At 38.1% G+C, this 21,480-nt stretch overlaps 1 protein-coding gene across 1 annotated transcript in view; it reads right to left on the minus strand.

The window, feature by feature from the left end:
* Positions 1–690: 690 nt before the first annotated feature.
* TRPM1 (transient receptor potential cation channel subfamily M member 1) overlaps positions 691–21,480 on the minus strand; it is a 95,764-nt gene continuing 74,974 nt past the window's right edge. The window contains exon 28 of the mRNA XM_030317535.1: positions 691–1,924. Coding sequence (XP_030173395.1) covers positions 691–1,924 — 1,234 coding nt within the window. The remainder of the gene's footprint in view (positions 1,925–21,480) is intronic.

A 21,480-nucleotide genomic window follows, 5' to 3' on the forward strand; every position in this document is an offset into this window, starting at 1 on the left:
TTTGCACAAACCATTGAATAGACAGAGGTACAGTTTATTTGTTTTTGCTCTCAAGGACTCCATGACAACAGGAAAATGCACATTGGATACTTTATTTTTACACATTAACAAAACTCTTGGTCACCCTAAACTATTACAATGTGATCTTTGATATAATTGTGTACTTTTTGTCTTCACTGTGTTATTGTAAAACATAAAACGTTAAAACAGAAAACAAAAACCCATAAAAAAATGATGCTAATGACTCATTTCCAGTTCTTGTACCTCACAATTTTTTCTTCTCTCCCACTCCTTTTTTTCTTTTTTCATATTTGCTTTCTCTTTTCATTTTTCTTTCTTACCTAGTGGCTCACTGCTTTAGTCACCTATTGGTGGCACCCAAAGGCATTTCTTAGGCTACTTGGTGACCCTCAGAAATAAAAGAGATTGGAGAAACTTTTACTGATTAAGCAATTTATCTTGACTGGAATATTGTCACTTTCATCTGATGCTACTCCAACTAAAAACAACTTAAGTTTACTAACATATGCTAGCAAAATAATACTTTACGTTTACTGAATTAAATTTTAAATCTTAAGTCCAAACTGCCAAACATTTATGATGAAAACGTTTTCAGAAATTGATGATGTTAGATGACCAAGGTGGTATTCATCAGTGGTTTTGATTTAAAAATCAAAGAAACAAAACATGTTAGCATTGAGTTTCTGTGGAAGTTTTCTCTTGGTTAGCCTTCTGCTCTTCTGTTGTAATTCCAGACACAACCACTAAGTTACTTACACTGCTGGCTTTAGCTTTCCTAGGATGGCCATGTAAACTTTTTGACCTTAAGGATGGAAATCCCATAGTTTGGTCTGGCTTCACAGACAGTAAATTTTCCTTTTCAGTTCTGTCAGTTACAGTTAGAGATAAATGAGAGATTTGAGGGACTATTTCAGAAACACGGTTTTCATCTTCAGTGTCTGTAAGTTGCTCTTTATGCTCGGCTTGCATTGCAGCTTCTGACACAATGTAAGGGATATCTGTACTTTGAGAACGTGTGATCTTTTGAACTTGATATTTCCATTCTGTCGTCCAGTGTTGAACTGTAGAGGGTCCTGCTGGGTCCATGATTGAACTGTATTCTGTACTCCTGTTGTTAACCCCGCTGACCAGTTTTCGTCCACGGGAATATACAAAGCTTCTGGACTTCATTGTTTTATAAGCACTGAACGTTTCATCAGGGCGATAGCGTGTCAATTTTGCTTCTTGTAGGGGATAGGAAATTGTGCCCTCTATCTGTGTTGTCTCCACTGTTAGCTGACGGTTCTGAAAATCTGATTTGTTCTGTCCATGCATAACATCTGTTTGATTTACACTTGGGGGAATGGTTTCTTCCCTTTTAGAGTCTGCCTGCTTTCCATCATCTTTGGCTGAGATCCCAATATCTGGACCTAATTTCAGCTCTGAAGAGTTCTTTATGTTGTCTACTGCAAGTTGACTGCAGTCAGGTGTTGCTGGTGGGCTTGTGCTGGGTAAAAGGTGAAGGCTATCTTGACGCTCTGGTACTAGATGCATTTTTGACTCCTTGTCTTCCTTCATCCGGAAGGAGCAGGCTTTCCTCCTGAATCCTGTCCCTGGTGGCATTGAGAGATCCTCGTACAGCAACTCCTCTCCGTTAAAATGATATCTGTACATGCTATAACCATCGGCGCTATTGATACTGCTTTGTCTTAGAAGGTAAGTTGCATCACATTCAGAAGAAGCTCGGGACCGCGTCTGGATCAGGTCGGACTTGTCAATTCCTGCGAGATTTTCAAGAGCATTCACCATCCTGTTCGACAGTTCTTCCAGTTGAGAAAGGCGAAGGTCCACAGTCTGTAGGGAAGTTTTCATAAAATTTTCTCTTTCGTTGATTTCTTCCAATCTCATTGACATATTTTCAACTCTGGTGAACATAAAGGAACATAAAAGTTAAGCTGAGATTAACTAAAAATTAAAAAGAAAAATACAATGTGATTAGTGTTATATGCTTTTCCAGGCTTTTGAGAATCATGGAGCTCACTGGGCATATTTTCAAACTTCATACTGCTTCATACTTCAAACTACTAAAAATGACTATGAGCTCATATATGGATCTTGAGAAACTTAACAGAAGACCATGGGGGAAAGAATGGGGGAAAAAAAGTTACACAGAGGGAGGGAGGTAAACCATAAGAGACTCTTAAATACAGAGAACAAACTGAGGGTTGATGTGGGTGGGGGAGAGGGGCAAATGGGTGATGGGCATTGAGGAGGGCACTTGTTGAGATGAGCGCTGGGTGTTATATGGAAGCCAATTTGACAATAAATTATATTAGAAAGAATAAAAATAAAAATGACCGCGAGAGCCTCAGAAAGTAATAGAAATACAGTTAACACATAGTGTATATACTACTTACCATTCATGGTTGTGTCTTACGTATTCATTAGTAAGTGCTTACTGAGGTACTATTCTAGGCTGGTTTAATCCTCACAACAGCCTGAGATAGGCACTATTATCAGCATCCCCATTGTACAAATGAGGAAATCGAGTCATAGTGTAAATAATTTGTCCAAGGTGAGCTGTGGAGCTGCACACGGTGTATCTCTAGCATCTGCTTCAGCTTTGGTCTCTTAGTGGGCATATCACATTGCCTCCGAGAATAAAAGAAGATACTAGCACTTAGGTTTTTGAGGTTTGATTATAGCTGTCAGCAATTAATGGTTATGTTGACAAAATTAATTGAAATCCTTATTTGAAGTTCAGGGGATTCAGAAGATGAATTGTTCATAATTAGGTACAGATTATCAGATAGTTTACTCAAGGGACAAGAGGTCATTTAATTATCTGAAGAATACCACTAACTTTAAATTGCTTATTATATTTAACAGTTAGTGTTCCCTTAATGGGTTTTTTAAAAAAGATTGTGGTAGATTACAAATACCTGCTGCCAGATTTTTAACTCGTAGAAGATCAGGCAACAACTTATGAAATCAAAACCTGCTGGTATAGACTATGTTTTATATTTCAAGAATATGTACAGCATGGGGGTGCCTGGGTGGCTCAGTCAGTTAAGTGTTTGACTTTTGATTTCGCTCAGGTCATGATCTGACAGTTCGTGAATTCGAGCCCCACATTAGGCTCTGTGCTGACAGGTTGGAGCTTGCTTGAGATTCTCTCTCCCTCTCTCTCTGCCCCTCCCCCACTTGTGTGCTTGCTCTCTCTCTCTCTCTTAAAATAAAAACTTAAAAAAAATAATATGTACAGTATGAATTTTTTCAACTGGTTCATGAAATTAATTCTAAGGGCAGTGGGTCATGCCCAGGACCTAGCACTGTCTTCTAAAAGTTGAATTTGCCCCCAGGACATGGTGAGCGTGGGCAGTAGGGATTGTGGCTCCCAATTGGAAGCCTCTGGGCCCTCTGAACCAGCAATATGGTGATCTGTTCCAGCAAGTTCATCCCTGGGTGGAGATCAACACTTTGGTCTGATTCTGTCATGCTTTGGTTTTTTCCCACCCTCTGATCTTTTCTTAGAAACGCACAGGCAGTCTCCAGGGTCACTGAGTTTGCACTGAGTCTGTTTCTAGCAGGTCCTTGCTACCTTCTGTACATATCCTCATAAATCCTCTCAGTGTTCTCCTTACTTTGCTCTTGCCCACTTGCTGAGCGCCGGCTGCTCTTCTCTGCACTGAGTTTCTGCTCTCTGACTACATCTCCTGTGCTTTCCTCACTCCCAGCTACCTCTGCAGTTACCCTGCCTACATTCTTCCAGAACTGCTTTTGTTAATGCTGTGCTTCCGTTGGCCACTTTGACAGCTGCGCTCTGATGTGTGGGAGGGTCCTTGGCTATTCTGGACTTCTTTTTGTGGGGAAAAGACTATTTATATGTCCCCTAGGAAACCACATCATTTGAGCAGGAAGGGTCTGGCTTCCTGGAAATTTGCCACCAGGAGGACCAAATTCACTGTGTATGAGACGTCCTGACTCTCGTACCACAGACACTGCAGGTTCTAAAGGTTCTCACTCCTCTTGCATTTTGGCCACTGACAGAACTTTTGCTATTTACGTTACTTCAAGTAAGACTCGGTTTTCTCTGCTAAATGTATGTCTCCTTGCTCACTTCAAATCTGTTACCATTGATGAATCCTTTTGTGTTAAAATCCACAATCTCCTCTGTAAAGTCAAACTTGAGATCCTTTAACAAATACTACATTAAGAGCTAATACAGCTGTGCAAACTTTGAAAAATACGCACTGGCAAAATATAGACACGTATCTTTCCTCTCAAATCTTTTATAATTCTCTGACTATGTTTTGCTTGTATTACCTAATTCAGATAACACCATTGCCAGCCACTCATACATAAAAGGGAAACTTGCTGTTTGAGACAAGGATGGACCTAGAAGGTGTTATGCTAAATGAAGTAAGTCAGACGGAGAAAGATAAATATCATATGATTTCACTTATATATAGAATCTAAAAACAAAACATGTGAACAAACAATAAAGCAGAAACAGACCCCTACATAGAACAAACTGTGGTGTTACCAGAGGGGAGGAGGAAGGAGGATGGGCAAAATGGGTGAAGGACAGGAGGAGGTAAAGAGTGAATAAGTCAAGGAGATGAAAGGTACCGCATAGGAATATAGTCAGTGGTAGTATACTAGTGTTGTGTAATGACAGATGGTAACTACACTGTGGTGAGCTACAGAGTTGTGAAATCACCGTTGTGCACCTAACACTAATGTAACATTGTGTGTCAACTACACTTCAACAAAAAAATATAAAGGAGGCCTCTGAGTATTTAGTCTCTCTTACAGTAACTCTGCATTCCTACTTCTGTAACCCCTTGCCCCCTGCACTGAATAAATTACCAAACTCTGGGTTAGGACTCCCCTGTAGGTGTCTTTAAATATCCTGGCATCCCTACTGCCACTCCCTTAGTTCAAACTGTGGAAGAAACAACGTTTCACGATGTGGCTCCGATTAAGGAAAGATTAACAGATACTTATTTCAGGCTTGTAAACAACTGCAGCGTTTTTGAGACAACAGTTTAAACAGCTATCCCACATCAAGGGGTGGCTATACCAAATCAAGGTGTGCTGTATTGAGTTTTTATAGTATGTCTGAAAAGGAGAAAGAAAAGAAATGAGTTTAAGTTCACTTGTATCTGAAATGATAAACAAAAAGGGTGGATAATAAACTATCTCCTGTGTTAGCTATACTTTGTGACTTCCCACAGTTACTTAAGACTTTTCCAGACCTTAGCATCCCTATAAAGAGTGATTTCCATTTCAGATGAGGAAAGACAGGCTACCTAGGAAACACTTTGACAAGAATCCCATATCTGTTGACATGCTGAGTAGCAGAAAAACAAACGAGAGAAGTCTGTCATTTCTGATAGAGTTCGTAGCAAGATACGAACTTTCTTACTCTCTTAAGTCTTAATTTTGCTTTCCTTTCTGCACAGAGCGAAATATTTTTCAGCACAGCACAGAATACAAAGGTATTCTGAGGCTAAGTGATTTGCTTTTCTTTTTAATTTATTTTTTTAATTTACATCCAAGTTAGTTAGCATATAGTGCAATAATGATTTCAGGAGTAGATTCCTTAATGCCCCTTACCCATTTAGCCCATCTCCCCTCCCACAACCCCTCCAGTAACCCTCAGTTTGTTCTCCATATTTCAGAGTCTCTTATGTTTTGTCCCCTTCCCTGTTTTTACATTATTTTTGCTTCCCTTAATGTTCATCTGTTTTGTATCTTAAAGTCCTCATATGAGTGAAGTCATATGATATTTGTATTTCTCTGATCTTTTTTTTTAAGTTTATTTATTTTGAGAGAGACAGAGACAGTGTGAGTGGGGGAGAGGTAGAGGAGGAGCGAGCGAGTGAGCGAGTGAGAGAGAGAGAGAGAGAGAGAGAGAGAGAGAGAGAGACTTCTAAGCAGGCTTGGTGCTTCCAATGCAGAGCCCGATGTGGGGCTCGAACTTAACGAAACTCCAAGATCTTGACCTGACATGAAACCAAACCATTTAAGCCACCCAGGCACCCATGATTTGCTCTTAAAGACATATTTCTCACCTGACATATTTCTAATTTCATATCTAAAAATTTTTTTCTTTTAGAAATTTTCAGGCAGTAAACTATTTTTTTTTCTTCTGGTATTCAGTTGTATGAATCACCCGTTGTGTGACTTTAGGATGTAAAATGTGTTGATTTGATACATTTACATATGACAACGTGATTGCCACTGTAGTGTTATCTGACACCTTTCTAATGTCACATAATTATCATTTATTTTTTGTGGTGGGAACAATCAAGATCTAGTTGTTTTTGCAATGCTTAAATTTATAATACAGTATCGTTGACTATAACCACTGTGTGGTACTTTAGATCTCCGGGACTTACTGGTTACAAGTTTGTGCCCTTAAACAACACGTCCTCAATTCCCGTGGTAACCCCTGGTAGCCACTTTTCTACTTTCTGTTTTTATGAGTTTGGCTTTTTCAGATCCCACATATATGCGATCATACAGAATTTCTCTTTCTCTGTCTGACTTATTGCACTTAGGCATAATGCCCTCAAGGTCCATCCATGTTGTCACAAATGTCAGGGTTTCCTTCTTTCTCATGGTTACATAATATTCCGTTGTGTGTGTAAACCATGTCTTCTTTATCCATTCATCTGTTGGTAGACACTTGGGTTGTTTCCATATCTTGGGTATTTCAAATCATGCTGCAATAAACACGGAAGTGCATATATCTCTTGGATATTCTGTTTTCATTTCTTTCAGATATATATCCAGGAATAGAATTCCCGGACCATCTGGTTGTTTTATTTTTAAATTTTTGAGGAGCCTGCATATTGTATTTCATAGTGGCTATACCAATAAGTTTTCATCTCTCTAGGATAAATAGGAGTGGAATTGCTGGTTCATACAGTGAATGCATGTTTAACTTTATAAGAAGCTGCCAAACCATTGTTTAGAGTGGCTGCACCATTTTATAATCCCAGCAGCCGTGTAGGAGAGTTCCAGAAGCTCGGTGTCTTTGCTAGCATTTGGTATTGTCAGTATGTTTCTGTTTTAACTATTGTAATATGTGTGTACAATTATCTCATCATGTTTTTTTTAAAAATTAAAAAAAAATTTTTTATTTGAGAGGGAGAGAGAGAGAGTTGGGGAGAGAGGCAGAGAGAGAGAGAAACTTAAACAGGCTCCCCTCTCTGTGCAAAGCCCAACTTGGGGCTTGATCCCATGACCCTGGGATCATGACCTGAGCCGAAATCAGGAGTCGTATGCTCAACTGACTGAGCCACCCAGGCACCCCTCATCACCATCACTCCTCATTTAATTTGCATTTCACTAATAGATAATAATATTGAGCATCTTTTTATGCACTTATTTGCCAAACTTAACTCCTCTCTGGTATACCTATTCTCATATTTTGCCCATTTTAATAATTGGGTCACTTTCTCCCATATTACTGAGTTTTGAAGTTTAGAAGAGTTATAGAAGTTGAAGTTCCAGAAGTTTAAGACTTCTAAGTATGTTGTTCAATAACAGTGGTAGAGTGGACATCCTTTGTTCTCAGTTTTAAGGAGAAACCATTCAGTCTTCCACCATGTCAGCTGTGGGGTTTTTTTTGGTAAATGCCATTTATTAGATTGAAGAAGTTCCTCTCTGTTCCTAGTTTGCTGAGAGGTTTTCATTTTTTAAACTTTTATTCTTTTTTTTCTTTCTTTTTTTTAAAAATCATGAATGGATGTTGAAATTTGTGGAAATGTTTTTTTCTTCACCAGTTGATATTATCATAGGTTTTCTTTAAACTGTTAGTACAGTGGATTACATGGATTTCCAAGTGTTGAACAGCCTTTCATTCCTAGGACAAACTCTACTTGGTTGTGACTAGACTCAACTTGCTAATATTTGTTGTGAAGTTTTGTATCTATAATCATAAGGGCTATTGACCTATAGTTTTCTTCTTTGGTTCTGTCTTTGATTTTTGTATCAGGGTCATGCTGGCCTCAGAAATAAGTTGGGAAATGACTATATCATTTACTATAGATGTTATATTGGTTGTTCTAGGGGCTACAAAGTAGATAGTAACATTTCACAGTCTACTTAGCATCAATATTTTACCACTTCAATTGGACTTAAAAACATTACCACCATATAGGTCCATTTTCTGCCTACCTTTTTATGCTTTGGTTGTCTTAGATATTACACAGACATATATTGAAAACCCCAACATTCCTTCATTCCTGATGTTCCAAGTTTACTTCTGGTATATGTTCTTCTGTCTGAAGGGGTTCTTTAAAAATTGTTATTATTTTATTTTTTTATTAAATTTTTTAAATGTTTAGTTATTTTTGAGAGAGAGAGGCAGAGTGTGAGTGGAAGAGGGGCAGAGAGAGAGGGAGACACGGAATCTGAAACAGGCTGTCAGCAGAGAACCCGACATGGGGCTTGGACTCATGAACTGCGAGATCATGACCTAGGCTGAAGTTGGACACCTAACTGACTGGGTCACCCAGGCACCCCTCTGAAGAGTTTCTTACAGTAATTTTTTTAGAGCCCAACTGCTAACAATGAATTTTCTAAGAAGGTCTTTGTTACATATTCATTCCTGAAGAATTTTTGTTGGATATAGAATTTGGAGGTTGACTATTCTTCTTGTCAGCTTTAAGAACACAATACTACTTTCTCCTGGACTTCTTGGTTTCTTGTGAGAAATCTGCTGTTATTTAAATACCTGTTCCCCTATAAGTAATGTGTCGTTTTTCTCTGGCTGCTATAAAATTTTTTTTTTTGTCTTTTGTCTTCAAAATATGTACCTGGGTGTGGATTTCTTTGAGTTATTCCTGTTTGGTGTTTGCTAAATTTCTTTAATCTGTAGGTTTATGTCTTTTGCTCAATTTGGGAATTTTTCAGTTAGTATTTCTTTAAATATTGTTTTCTGCATTACATTTTTTCTCTTCTCCTACTCAGGTTCTGATGGCACAGTGTTACACTTTTGAGCTGTTGCTCAAATTAGGTAATTACTACCTATATATATCTTCACGTTTACAGATTCCTTCCTCTGTATCTCTGTTATGCTATTGAGCCTATCCAGTGAAATTTTAATATCATTTATTATAGTTTTCAGTTCTAAATCTTTCATTGGTTTTTCTTTATATCTTCTATTTTCTAAGACTTTCTATTTTTCCATTAGTTTCAACTTTCTTTGCAATTTTGTTCAAGCATTTTTATAATAGTTGCTTTAAAGTATGTCAAATGTCCCGACATTTACTGATTTTTCCCTCATATTTCTTCATACTCTAAATTATTTTAGTTGACATTGTGAACATTTTTAAATTTTAATATATTTTTTTGAGGGGTGGGAGGGGCAGAGAGAATGAGAGACAGAGGATCTGAAGAGGGCTCTGCACTGATAGCAGAGAGCCAGACATGGGGCTCAAACTAAACAGTGAGATCATGACCTGAGCTGAGGTCGGACGCTTAACCAACTGAGCCACCCAGGCACCCCCAATGGACATTTTGAATACTACATCATGTGACAGTCTTGTTTAAATCCCATGGAGAGTGTTGATATTTTTCTTTCAGTAAATGACTGACCTCATTAGGCTTAAGCTGCAAGTTCCAACATGATTTTTGTGGACTGTGATTCCAATTTCAGTTCGATTTGCAAAGCTTTTGCAGTGCTTTTGGCATCTGTACTGAGTGTGTGCAGCCCAGTGATCAGTTTGGGACCTTTGTAGTGGTCTATTCATTATTAGTTCAGTACTCAATGCCTTTGAGATCTTTCTTCTTTTTTAATATAGGCATTCGCTGTTATTCACTGTTCTGAGCACCACTTTTGCTGCATCCTATATGTTTTGGTTATGCTTTCATTTTAATTCATTTTGTGCTTTCATTTTAATTCACTTTGAAGTATTTTATTTCTCTTTAAAACATTTTTGGGGGCACCTGGGTGGCTCAGTCGGTTAGGTGTCCAACTTCGGCTCGGATCATGATCTCATGGTTCATGAGTTCGAGCCCCTTATCGGGCTGTGTGCTGACAGCTTGGAGCCTGGAGCCTGCTTGGGATTCTGTGTCTCCCTCTCTCTCTCTGTTCTTCCCCTGCTCACGTTCTGTCTCTCTCTGTCTCAAAAATAAATAAACATTAAAAAAAAACATTTTCGAATTGTGGTAAAATACATAATGTAAAATTTACCATCTTAATGATTTTTAGGTGTATAGTTCAGTGGCATTTAGTACACTCAGACTGTTGTGCATCCTCAAAGTACTTTCTAATTTCTCTGGTAATTTCTTCTCTGACTTATCAGTTATTTAAGAGTGAATTGTTTAATTTTCACAAATTTCACATATTTCAAAATTTCCTTTTGTTATTAATTTATCATTTTGTTTCATTGTGGTCAGAGTATACACTTTGTATAATTTCAATTTTTTAAAGATTTGTTGAGATTTGCTATATGGCCTAACATATGGTCTCTCCTGCATAATGTTCCATGTGCTCTTGAGAAGAATGTGTATCCTGCTATTGTTGAGTTAAGTGTTCTGCTGGGTTGAGTTGGCATGTAGTATTATTCAAGTCTTTTATTTTTTGATACCTTCTATCTACTTGTTCTATTATTAATGTAAGTGAGATATTAGAGTCCCCAACTATTATTGTAGAACTGCTTATTTCTCTTCAATTCTGTAAGTTTTTGCTTCATATATTATGAGGCTGTGCTATTACATGCATAAATGTTTATAATTATATCTTGATAGATGGACTATTTTATCATACTACAATGTCCTTCTTTTTCTCTAATAACAATTTTTAAAAATGTTTGTTTATTTATTTTGAGAGAGAGTGTAAATAGGGGAGGAGCAGAGAGAGAGAGAGGGAAAGAGAGAATCACAAGCAGGCTCCATGCTCTCAGCACAGAGCCCGGCATGGGATCCTGACCAGAGATCCACAACCCTGAGATCCTGACCTGAGCCAAAATCAAGAGTTGGACGCTTAACCGACTGAGCCACCCAGATACTCCTCTAATAATTTTTTGTCCTAAAGTCTATTTCCTCTGATATTAGTATAACAACCACAGTTCTCTTTTGATTACTGTTCATGTGAAGTATCTTTTCCCATCTTTTTATTTCCAAACTCTTTGTGTCTTTGAATCTGGAGTGAATCTCTGTAGAGAGAATGCGGTTAGATTATATTTTTGGAAATATACAGTCTTACAGCCTTTGTGTTTTAATTGGAGAGTTTAATCCATTTATATTTAATATGGTTATTGATAAGGAAGAATTTACCTCTACCATTTTACTATTTGTTTTCTACATGTCTTTTGTCTTTTTTTTGTTCCTCAATTCCCCCATTACTATCTTCATCTGTATTAAATAGACATTTTCTAGTGTACCATTTCAATTCCCTTGTCATTTCTTTTATTATATATTTTTCAGTTTTCTTAGCGGTTGTCCTAGAGATTACATGTCAATCAAATTCAGATGAAGATCAATTTAATTTCAATAGTATATAAAAATTTGCTCTTTCAAAGTTCATTCCTTCCTCCTCTACTTTATGCTGTTGTCACAGATTTATATCTTTATATGTTGTGTGCCCATCAACAAAGACTTATAATTATTGCTTTATGCAGCTATCTTTTAAATTTTAAAGAAAACAAAAAGTAGTTACAAACAAAAAATACATTTATAATGTCTTTTATACTCATGTATGTAGTTACCTTTACTGGTGCTCTTTATTTCTTCATGTAGATTTTAGTTACTGTCTGTTGTCCTTTCATTTCTGCCCAAAAGGACTTCTTTAGTATCTCTCTCAGGGCAAGTCTAGCAGTAACAGATTCTTTCAGTTTTTGCTATCTTGGAATATCTTAATTTCTCCTTCAGTTTTTGAAAGACTGTGGTGTTGGATACAGTATTCTCAGTTGATAGTCTTTTTCTTTCAGCATTTTGAATATGTCACCCCACTGCCTACTGGCTCCCTGATTTCTGATGAGAGGTCAGCCTTTTATTTTATTGAGCATGCTTTGTGCATGATGAGTTGCTTCTCTCTTGCAGATTTCAGGATTTTTTTCCTTTGGCTTATGACAATTTGACTATGATTTGAATAAATGTAAATGTTTTTGAGTTTATTTTACTTGGAGTTCATTGAACTTCATGGAGGTGTAGATTCAGATTTTTCATTAAATTTGGGAAGTTTTTGGCCTTTATTTCTTCAGATATTTTCTGCTACTTTCCCTTTTGTCTCCTGCAGCTCTCATTGTGTGTATGCTGTTGTGCTGATGGCCTTTCACAGATCTCCAAGACTGTTCATTTTTATATATTTCTGTTCCTTGGAATGGATAGTCTCAATTGACTTATCTTCAAGTTTACTGATTCCTTCTTCTGCCTGTTCAAATCTGATTTTGAGCCCCTAAAGTAAAATTTTCATTTCAGTTGTACTTTATAAGTCCAGAATTTCTGTTTGGTTTTTCTTCTTCTTTTTAAATATAATTTCTATCACTTTATTCCTATTCTGTATATGGTGAGACAGCATTCTCATAATTTCCTGTAGATCTTTAGAAATGTTTTTCTTCAGCTCTTTGAATGTGTTTACAATAACTGATTTAAAGTCTTTGTTAGAAAGTCCAACATCTGGGATTCCTTGAGGCCAGTTTCTTTGATTGTCTTTTCCCTAGGTGGACCTAGGTGGACCATGCTTTCTTGTTTTGTTGCATGTCTATTTAAAACTGGGAATTTTGAGTAATATAGTGTAGCAGCTCTGGAAGTCAGATTCTCTTCTCCACAGAGTTTGTTATTGTTGCTTTGTATTGTAGTAGTTGTTGCTCATTTAGTGATTTTTCTGAAATGATTCTGCAAAGCCTATATTCTTTGTTGTGTGTGGCCACTGAAATCCTCCCCTGTTAGCTCAGTGGTCAGCTAATGACTGAACAGAGATCTCCTTAGATTCTGGACTAAAAAGACCTCCTAGTCTTTGCTTAGGGGCTCTATGCATGCACATCTTCAACACCCAGCCAGAATTTACATCTTTCTCTTAGCTTCTGGTTTTCACAGAGCCTTTAGGTCAGCTAGAATTGGAATCTTTCTCCCTTGTCAGGTATTCTCTGAGCATGTGCATAGCTCTATGCATGCATATGGCTTTCTAGATTCCCAGGAATATGTCAGAGCTTTTGAAAGCCCTATGGACATCTCATTTCTCAGCCTTTTCTCTGGAGATTTTTGGTTAGCTCATTTGCCTCAATTCTGTTATTTATCACCTTGGGGAATAGGGACTAAAATACTTGTCTGTAAATATTTTTGACAAATGCCCTCTCCCCATCCTCACCCCTGGCTACTAGTTTTAGCCCTGAGGTAGTTTCAAGTCAGGGGAAATTAAGACAAGTCTTTTGAGCCAGTCTTTCAGGAAGCCACCAGACAGGTTAAAACAGGTAATTACAATTCTTTGTGGATGAGGTCCTTTCTGCTTCCACTGGTACCAGGAATTCAGGCTGTTATTTTCATGACTGCCACTGAACTGAGGAGTGGGGGATGGAACTAGGTAATTGAAATGCCACAAAGCTCACTTAAAAAAAAAAAGGATTCAGTAATGTTTCTTGAATAAGCACTCCACAAATTGTTGCAAGCCATTGGTTCATTTCCATCTTTCTAGAAAGGTTGATTCTGAAAGTTTTGCCAGTTTTGTTGTTACTTTTATGGAGAGATGGATTCCCAGAGTTCCTTACTCTACGTTTTTTTTGGTGAACTTTGTCTCCCTCAATACTTTTGGTATGCTAATAAGGCGCAGAACCACACACAGACACACAGACACACATACACACACATACAAATACACACAGTTTGGTAGCGAGCTCCAAAGTTCATTAGCAACTTCATGGGATTACTTTCCCAAGTCCAGCCCTCTCTACAGTCTCCTTGGTGTTTCCAGTACTCTGAAGCTCCCCCTTTCCAACCTCCAATCAGAAACCTGGGGTTTAATTAATCCACTCTGCCCTGCACTTTCACAACTATACCTACATCCAGGGCCAAGTGGCAGGAGGATACAGAGAGAGCAAAATGCAATAATTGGCCCCACCTTCTTGGTTCTTGATGCAATAGGTAGGGATTTCACTGGACCACTGGATCTCCTACGAATAACTGAGGGGAACAATAGGAAGGGAAAGAAGGCACTCTTGGAATAAGCAGGATAAGGTCTCAGAATAATTTCCTTTAATATTGAAAGATATACGACCCCATTTTATACCCCACGCTGAAAAAGCAAAAAGTGTTAGTTGTTGGGAATACCCTCTTTGCCTCCAATGTCTTCTCCCTCCAATCCAAAACAATAAAACAATAACACAGTACACAATCATGTCACTCCGTGCTTAAAAATGGTGCTAGCTTCTCATAACACTTAAAAGCCAAAGTTTATTGCAATGTTAGGTACCAAGGAGTGTGTTAAAAGGAAACCTTATAATCTCCATTGGTAATTTTCTATGATACAAACAGTTGGTGCTTTCTCAGTATTATGTAAAGAGCCACGTAAATGCAGCTTCAGGTTTTCCCTTCTAATTCAACAGCAGCCCTTAACCTCCTCCTCAAGGATTTCTGTTACTTATATACATTCAAACCTTTTCAGAATCTGGCCCCCATCTTCCCTTCCTGCCTCATCTTCTTCTTCAACCTCAAACTTACTTCATAATCATTCCATCATCATCAAAATGGAAAAATAAAATTTCCTAGAACTTGACAAACCCTTAAGTGCCAGAGCATCTGATGACCTCAGTTTGAGAAAGTTTGTTCTAGAAACTTTCTACCATGGATATTTGTAGAACCAGATGAATGAAAGCTGCTTTGTTGATGCCAGGGGCCCCAGCCATTGTATATACCAATATGTTGCTACCCTGGATTTGAATATTATTTAATTAGATTAATATGGCTGCACTGTTTATTATTTTTCAAAACAATATTCATTTTATAAAATATGTCAATATTCTCTTTCAAGTATTTCAAATCATTGGGTCAAACCACTTATGACTGTTATTCTAGTATACCTAGTATTTGGCTCAAAGGGATTATTTCTTTGGATGATAAGTACTTTTGTGATACAAATGCACTTTCTTAGGGGCGCCTGGGTGGCGCAGTCGGTTAAGCGTCCGACTTCAGCCAGGTCACGATCTCGCGGTCCGTGAGTTCGAGCCCCGCGTCAGGCTCTGGGCTGATGGCTCAGAGCCTGGAGCCTGTTTCCGATTCTGTGTCTCCCTCTCTGTCTGCCCCTCCCCTGTTCATGCTCTGTCTCTCTCTGTCCCAAAAATAAATAAACGTTGAAAAAAAAATTAAAAAAAACAAAAAACAAAAAAACAAATGCACTTTCTTAGACTGAAATACTGATTTCTTAGCTCTACTTCTATCCATTTTCACCAATTTGAATTCATGGCTTCTGTAATTATTTCTGTGTTTGGATTTACTTACAGATCACGTAAGTGGCTTAACTAGGTTTTTATTTCACACATTGTGGTAGTATTTACTTCAGAGCAAAAATTCTTCCAATTTAGGATGTTTTGAAAAGAGCACTGAGACCATTTTTCTAATATATGAGTTTCAACTGGTGGGCCAGAAGAACAATTCTTGAGGGCTAGCCTTTTCTATCAGAGGAAACTAGAACCAAGTGAAACCTATAAACTGGCTGGGCCCAAAGTAATCATTCTCCTGTCTTTGAATAGAATTTAAGCTGTACTTGATTTATGACAATATATGCCCTTCCTTTTACTACTTTATGTGTATCTCCTACTAAAATTGCTGGGAGTTCAGAACCTAATTTGTTTTATCAGTCCTAGTTAATTATAGCTGTGTTTGTTGTCCCTCTCACATTTCAGAGATTAGTATAGATTGTTCTACAGGGTTGTCTGTTAAAAGGCCACATCCTAATGCCCTAATCAGTCTCCAATTCTATTTGTTTATATATATATATATATATATAAAAATATATGTATATTTTATATTATTTATATATATTTATATATTTATATTTATTTATATATAAAAATATAATTCTACTTGTTCTGTAAATTAATAAAATGAGAGATAATGTTACCAGATTAGCAACTGGCATTGCATATCATGGCTCTTCTTGTTTTAGTTTGTTTTCAAGAAAAATAAAAGGCTCTTTATGATTAACATTTTGTCAACTTCAGTATTCTCCTTGAGATGTGCCCATATTTATGTTAGGGATGAAGGGCTCCATCAGCTCTGTCTTTATTATGCATCCGTCACCAGTGACAATAAACAACATCAATAAGAACAGCAATAAGAACAACAGTAGTAGCATGATAATGTTGTGAGAATTAAGAGAAATTGTGTAGATGAAAGTACTCTGTGAGCTATAAATGCTATGCAAGTGTAAAATAATGTGACTATGTGAAGTAGGTATGATTATAAATCTCCAGATGCTTTCATCTGTGTCTTACTATATCTATTATTTAGGATATTTGGTTTGGACATTCTACTACTAAACCTGAAAGCAGCTTAATTAAAACACATTTTTTTTGGTTGTTGTTAAGGTCTTGTAAATAATGTTTTCAATTTCATTCAAATAATAGGTACAACAATACATGAATTTGTGGCACTTTTGTAGTAACCTCTGAGAGAATACCCATAGATGGCATAACTTTCTTGGAGTGTCATTGACTCTTACCTAATAAATATAAGGTCCAAACTTATGTTCTCATAGTAACAGTTGTGTGTGTTTCCTAAGGAAAGAACTTAGACATTTGGAATTCTGTAGGAAGCTAGTTACTAGAACTTGTTTTATGTGTATTCATCTTTTTTGTGTGTGCAACCTTCACCTGCAAGGCAGCTTATAAATTATACAGAAACATTTACTTAATGATAGAGTTCAATGTTAACCTAAAAACATAATGTTAGTGGAACAACAAGGTCCAGTTTATACTTGAAGAAACCCGTGTTTCAAGGTTCCATGGTATTCTATATTGAGTTCTAAGATGATTCTTACCCTGTAATTTTATTCCCAGTCTACAGATCATAAACTTGTCTAATCCAGTCCAAAATTTATATCCAGCTATTTTAATTTCCATCTACTTCTTCATATGAGGCTGTCTTTTAAGTTTCGTAATTATAGTGAGAACACCCAGGGTAGAACCTGGTTGGTTACACTTTACTTACAGAGTTTTTATTTTATGTGAAAGACTAAACAAAGAACAAGACTTAAGTCTTAAGTCTTCTGGCTTTCTCATTATTTTTTAATAAGCAAAATAGTGAAGACTTACCAAAAGACTATTAAGCTCTCTAGGATTTTAGCTCTAGGTCACATCATTTATATATACCAACATGGGCACACTTCAGACCTCCTTGATTTCTAGAATTCAAGCCATCTAAATCATTAGCCTTTTCTGTCTATATTCCACTTTCTGTTGAAGCAAGACTCTGGTCACTCACTGAAGCTCTTACTAATATCCTAGGTTATCTCTCCCTTACTTCCAACATAATAGTGTCAGCTCTAGCCCTTCCTCTATTGCCACTAGGACTCCACAGCTGGGCAGAGAGAAATGGAGGCATTGTAACACGTTTATGCTACCATTTGCAAACACTAACATCATTGTGGTGTCCCCACTGACTAGTTCTAGGTCCCTTTTAGCCTCCCTTTCGCTATGCCCCATGCTTCATTCACTAACTGCATCCTTGTCTTTGGGCTGTAGAGAGTCACTGATGAAGGTCATGGGAGTCACCTTGGATGTGGTCCAATAAAGTCATATTGGCTAGTTTCATTTAGGTCCTCAATACTCCTGCTGAGAAATTGCTTGGCTAGCTCCTTTCCTATCATATTTCCCCTAAAGGTGAACTCGAGTCCTCCCTAGTGGCTTCAAGTCTGTAATGTGGCTAGGGGATACTCTTTCCCCATTCCTATCATTCCTTCCTATGTATCTGAACTTGCCATTAGTGTAAAACTCTTGGCCTCTCTCCAGTCTTCTATTTATTCTCGAGGAGGACTGATTTTCTGATTGGTGTTAGGGGATCAGGACACCAACTTGCTTTTTTTTCTCTCTCTCTTTGGGAGCCACCTGCTTGCAAAGAGCATTGGTTCTCACTTTTTTCTTTGCTTTTTTGTTTGTTTGTTTGTTTTGTTTTTGTTAATATGTTAAGCTTAGTGGGGAAAGCTGATTCTGCTTGTGAGAAGGGAAGCTTGCAGGCGCCTGTAACTGAGTGGGTGTGGCTAATTCTGACTAATTCTGTGTATTTGGCAAGAACCGAACCACATCCTCTAGCACAACTTGTATTACTGATAAAGGTGATACTATTTTTATCTTTATCTCCATGTCTCCCTGAACTGGCTCTCAAAGTCAGGTAAGGAACAAAATTGTCATTTACTAGACACATTAAAACTCCAACATTTAATCCCACCTTTTCCCCATAATCCAAGAAACTTTGACTCCTATTAATTTATAAGATTAAGACATTTGGATCAAATCTTCCCCAAACTTCCCCCCCATCACTACATGTTTGTCTTTCTATGATCTTGTCTATGTCAGAAGAATCACCCACCTCCCTTCTAAGACTCCTCTCTCTTTCATGCCATCTTCTACTTACAATCTCATTTCTCTCCTTCTTGTCTTTCTTGTTAGGGTCTCTGTTATCAGCATTTTCTCTTTCTGATCACTTGGGAAGAGGAAGCTAAATAAAATCTCAAGTCCACAAATTGCTGCTTTCCTAATCAAGCTTAGAGGAAACCCAACACCTTAACCCAGATCCACAAATATGATAAGAAACCCACTTGACCCAGAGATTTTGGGGGAATCCAAACCTTCTATTACAGGTTTGTCTAGTTTAAGACCCATAGATGCTTAAGTACAAGACCAGTAACTATTAAAATGTATAATTTGTGAATTGCAGCCTGCGTATTTGAACACATCAGACATGCAAAATAAAATTTATATAAATAGAAGATATGAAAGAGTAAAGAAGAGATAATAAGGAGGCATTGTACACCACGTATTCCCAAACCTATAATAATATACTTGTTGTAATTAAATATTAAGTTTGGTGCTAAGTTTCCCTGAAGCTATGGGAAAAAGGGAGAGATACTGGCTTACATAATTCTCATTGTTCGAGAAAAGGAAGCTGAATCTCTGACAAAGTTTTTTCAGGAAAGATGCTTTCCTACTCAATTGCTCTGGAACCTGTCCACCAAGGGATGCCAAACCACAAAAGGAATGATGTGTTCAACAGTGGATTTCCAAGAGACACAGAGATGGCCTTCAAGTTCCAGTTGATAAAGATACATGTTACTTGGTATTAACCCAGTATGATGAGATAGAACATTTTGGTTGACAAGTTCCACCGTGGTTGTACTGATAGAAGTTATTTATAAAATATTCTTCCAGCAGCCCTCTTGGTTATCTGATATTATCCATACCTTCAAGCAAAGAAACAACACCTGATAGCATCGACAGTTTTAGTGTTACTGATATTAGAGATCCTTCCTGACAATCATGGGTAGCAGAAACATTTGTGTATTTAGACTTCCTAGTTGCCAATAGTAAAATCAAAGTTTTGAACATAGAGGGAGAACAGTTGATACCCTGTTTGACATTCATTGAGAATAGGATGGAAACTTGCATTCAAGTAAGGAGACAAAATTTTTAGTCATCGATTCATTAAAAAATATCAAGCTCCTGCTATGCAGAGACATGCAGGCTTCTTGACCTAGTCTAAGGTATGGGGTGGTCAGGGAAGTTTTCCATAAGTAATTGGCATTTGAGCAGAGATCTAAAAGGTGAGTAGGCAGAGGGAACAACATGTGCAAAGCCCCTGTGGCAGGAAGGGAGTGGTGGCTTTGAGGAGATGAAGGAAGGCCAGCGAGACTGGAATACCAAGCAAGAAGGGCGGACAGTCCAGGGTGAGGCTGGACCTGGGAGCAATAGAAACCACTGAAAGGCTTTTAAAGAGCTGATGGGGAGGGGTGCAACCAGATTAGATTGTAGTGAGTGCAGAGTGAATTGGAAGAGGAGAAATGATTATAGACAGCTCAGATGCTCTCAGAGCTCCAATGCTTTCAGAGTGCAGAAATTCAAGTGAAAAAAAGATGATGGTAGCTTGTACTAGACTGCTGGTGGCAGAGAAGGAAAGAAGTAGGAGGGGGGCATGATTTGTTCAGAAGGGGAAGAAAACACAATTGGATGATTTGATAGTGTCTGTCTTGCTGAATGAGATGGCTAGTGGTGCCACTGTCAGAGCCCAGAACACAGAAGAGGATGTCCAAGTTTGGGAGAAAAACCATGAGCACAGTGCCCTAAGTCAGCAAAGTGGACATGCTGGATGGGGCTTTGGGTTAAATATCCTGCGGCAGTGTTGTCCTAACTAAAAACTGAATCATATCGTAAATCTCTGATTGAGGGACTAAATGTTGTATCTTACAAAATGATGAACTTGCTAGAACTTTATATACAACTTTCCAAACAGTAAGGGAACGCCATGCATTTGGTTCTTGCACATGAACCCTCAAAACACCCTGCATGGAGGGAGGAGCACAAGTGTCTAAACTTCCTGTGTGCACACGTTTGTAAGACTGAGTCATGCAAATTGCTGGCCCAGGTTGTGAAAGATACCAGACAACAGGGAGGTCCGGAAGGGACTGATGCCAACAGCACCTTCCACAGAGGCTCACTCCTAACTGGACCTTGCAGAGCAAATGGAGCTGGGGGATGACAGCTGGAAGAAGACCTGGAGAATCATCAAATGGCAAACAGTGATGCAGAAAATAAAAACAATCTGATATGTGAAGAAGATTTTTTAAAATGGCAGAGACATCTGAGTGCTCAAAAATGTGATTTTAAAAGTAATCACTGGTGTCAAATTGCTCAAATTGCTCCTCAGCTGTCCTGGTTAAGAGTGAAGGAAGGGTGGGGCGCCTGGGTGGCACAGTCGGTTAAGCGTCCGACTTCAGCCAGGTCATGATCTCGCAATCCGTGAGTTCGAGCCCCGCGTCGGGCTCTGGGCTGATGGCTCAGAGCCTGGAGCCTGTTTCCGATTCTGTGTCTCCCTCTCTCTCTGCCCCTCCCCCGTTCATGCTCTGTCTCTCTCTGTCCAAAAAAAAAAAAATAATAATAATAATAATAAAAAAAAAAAAAAAAAGAGTGAAGGAAGGGTATCTTCTCCCCAAACCTCCTCCTCCTTTTGTGTTTGATATTCACCTGTGGTTCAGCTTAGAAAGGGTCAATAAGCGAACCGGAGGGGCAGGAATGCACTCCCATCACCCTTGCAGATCTCAGCCAAGGGAAACGGGAAGTAGATGTTTTTACTGCCCAACACACTTTCATTCCTATTACGTGTGCACAGAGCCCCAGGAGGAAAATGCAGTTTGGTAGTGACCTGATAACCACATTCTTGGAAGGTTGCTCCAAGAATGGTAAAAATCCAAACAATGTTGGGGGAGGGGAGAAGAGGAAGAAACGGAGTGAAACAAAACACAATTTCCATTGTAAA

The sequence above is a fragment of the Lynx canadensis genome, chromosome B3 (genome assembly GCF_007474595.2).
Source record: "Lynx canadensis isolate LIC74 chromosome B3, mLynCan4.pri.v2, whole genome shotgun sequence".
NCBI classification, from domain to species: Eukaryota; Metazoa; Chordata; class Mammalia; order Carnivora; family Felidae; genus Lynx; species Lynx canadensis.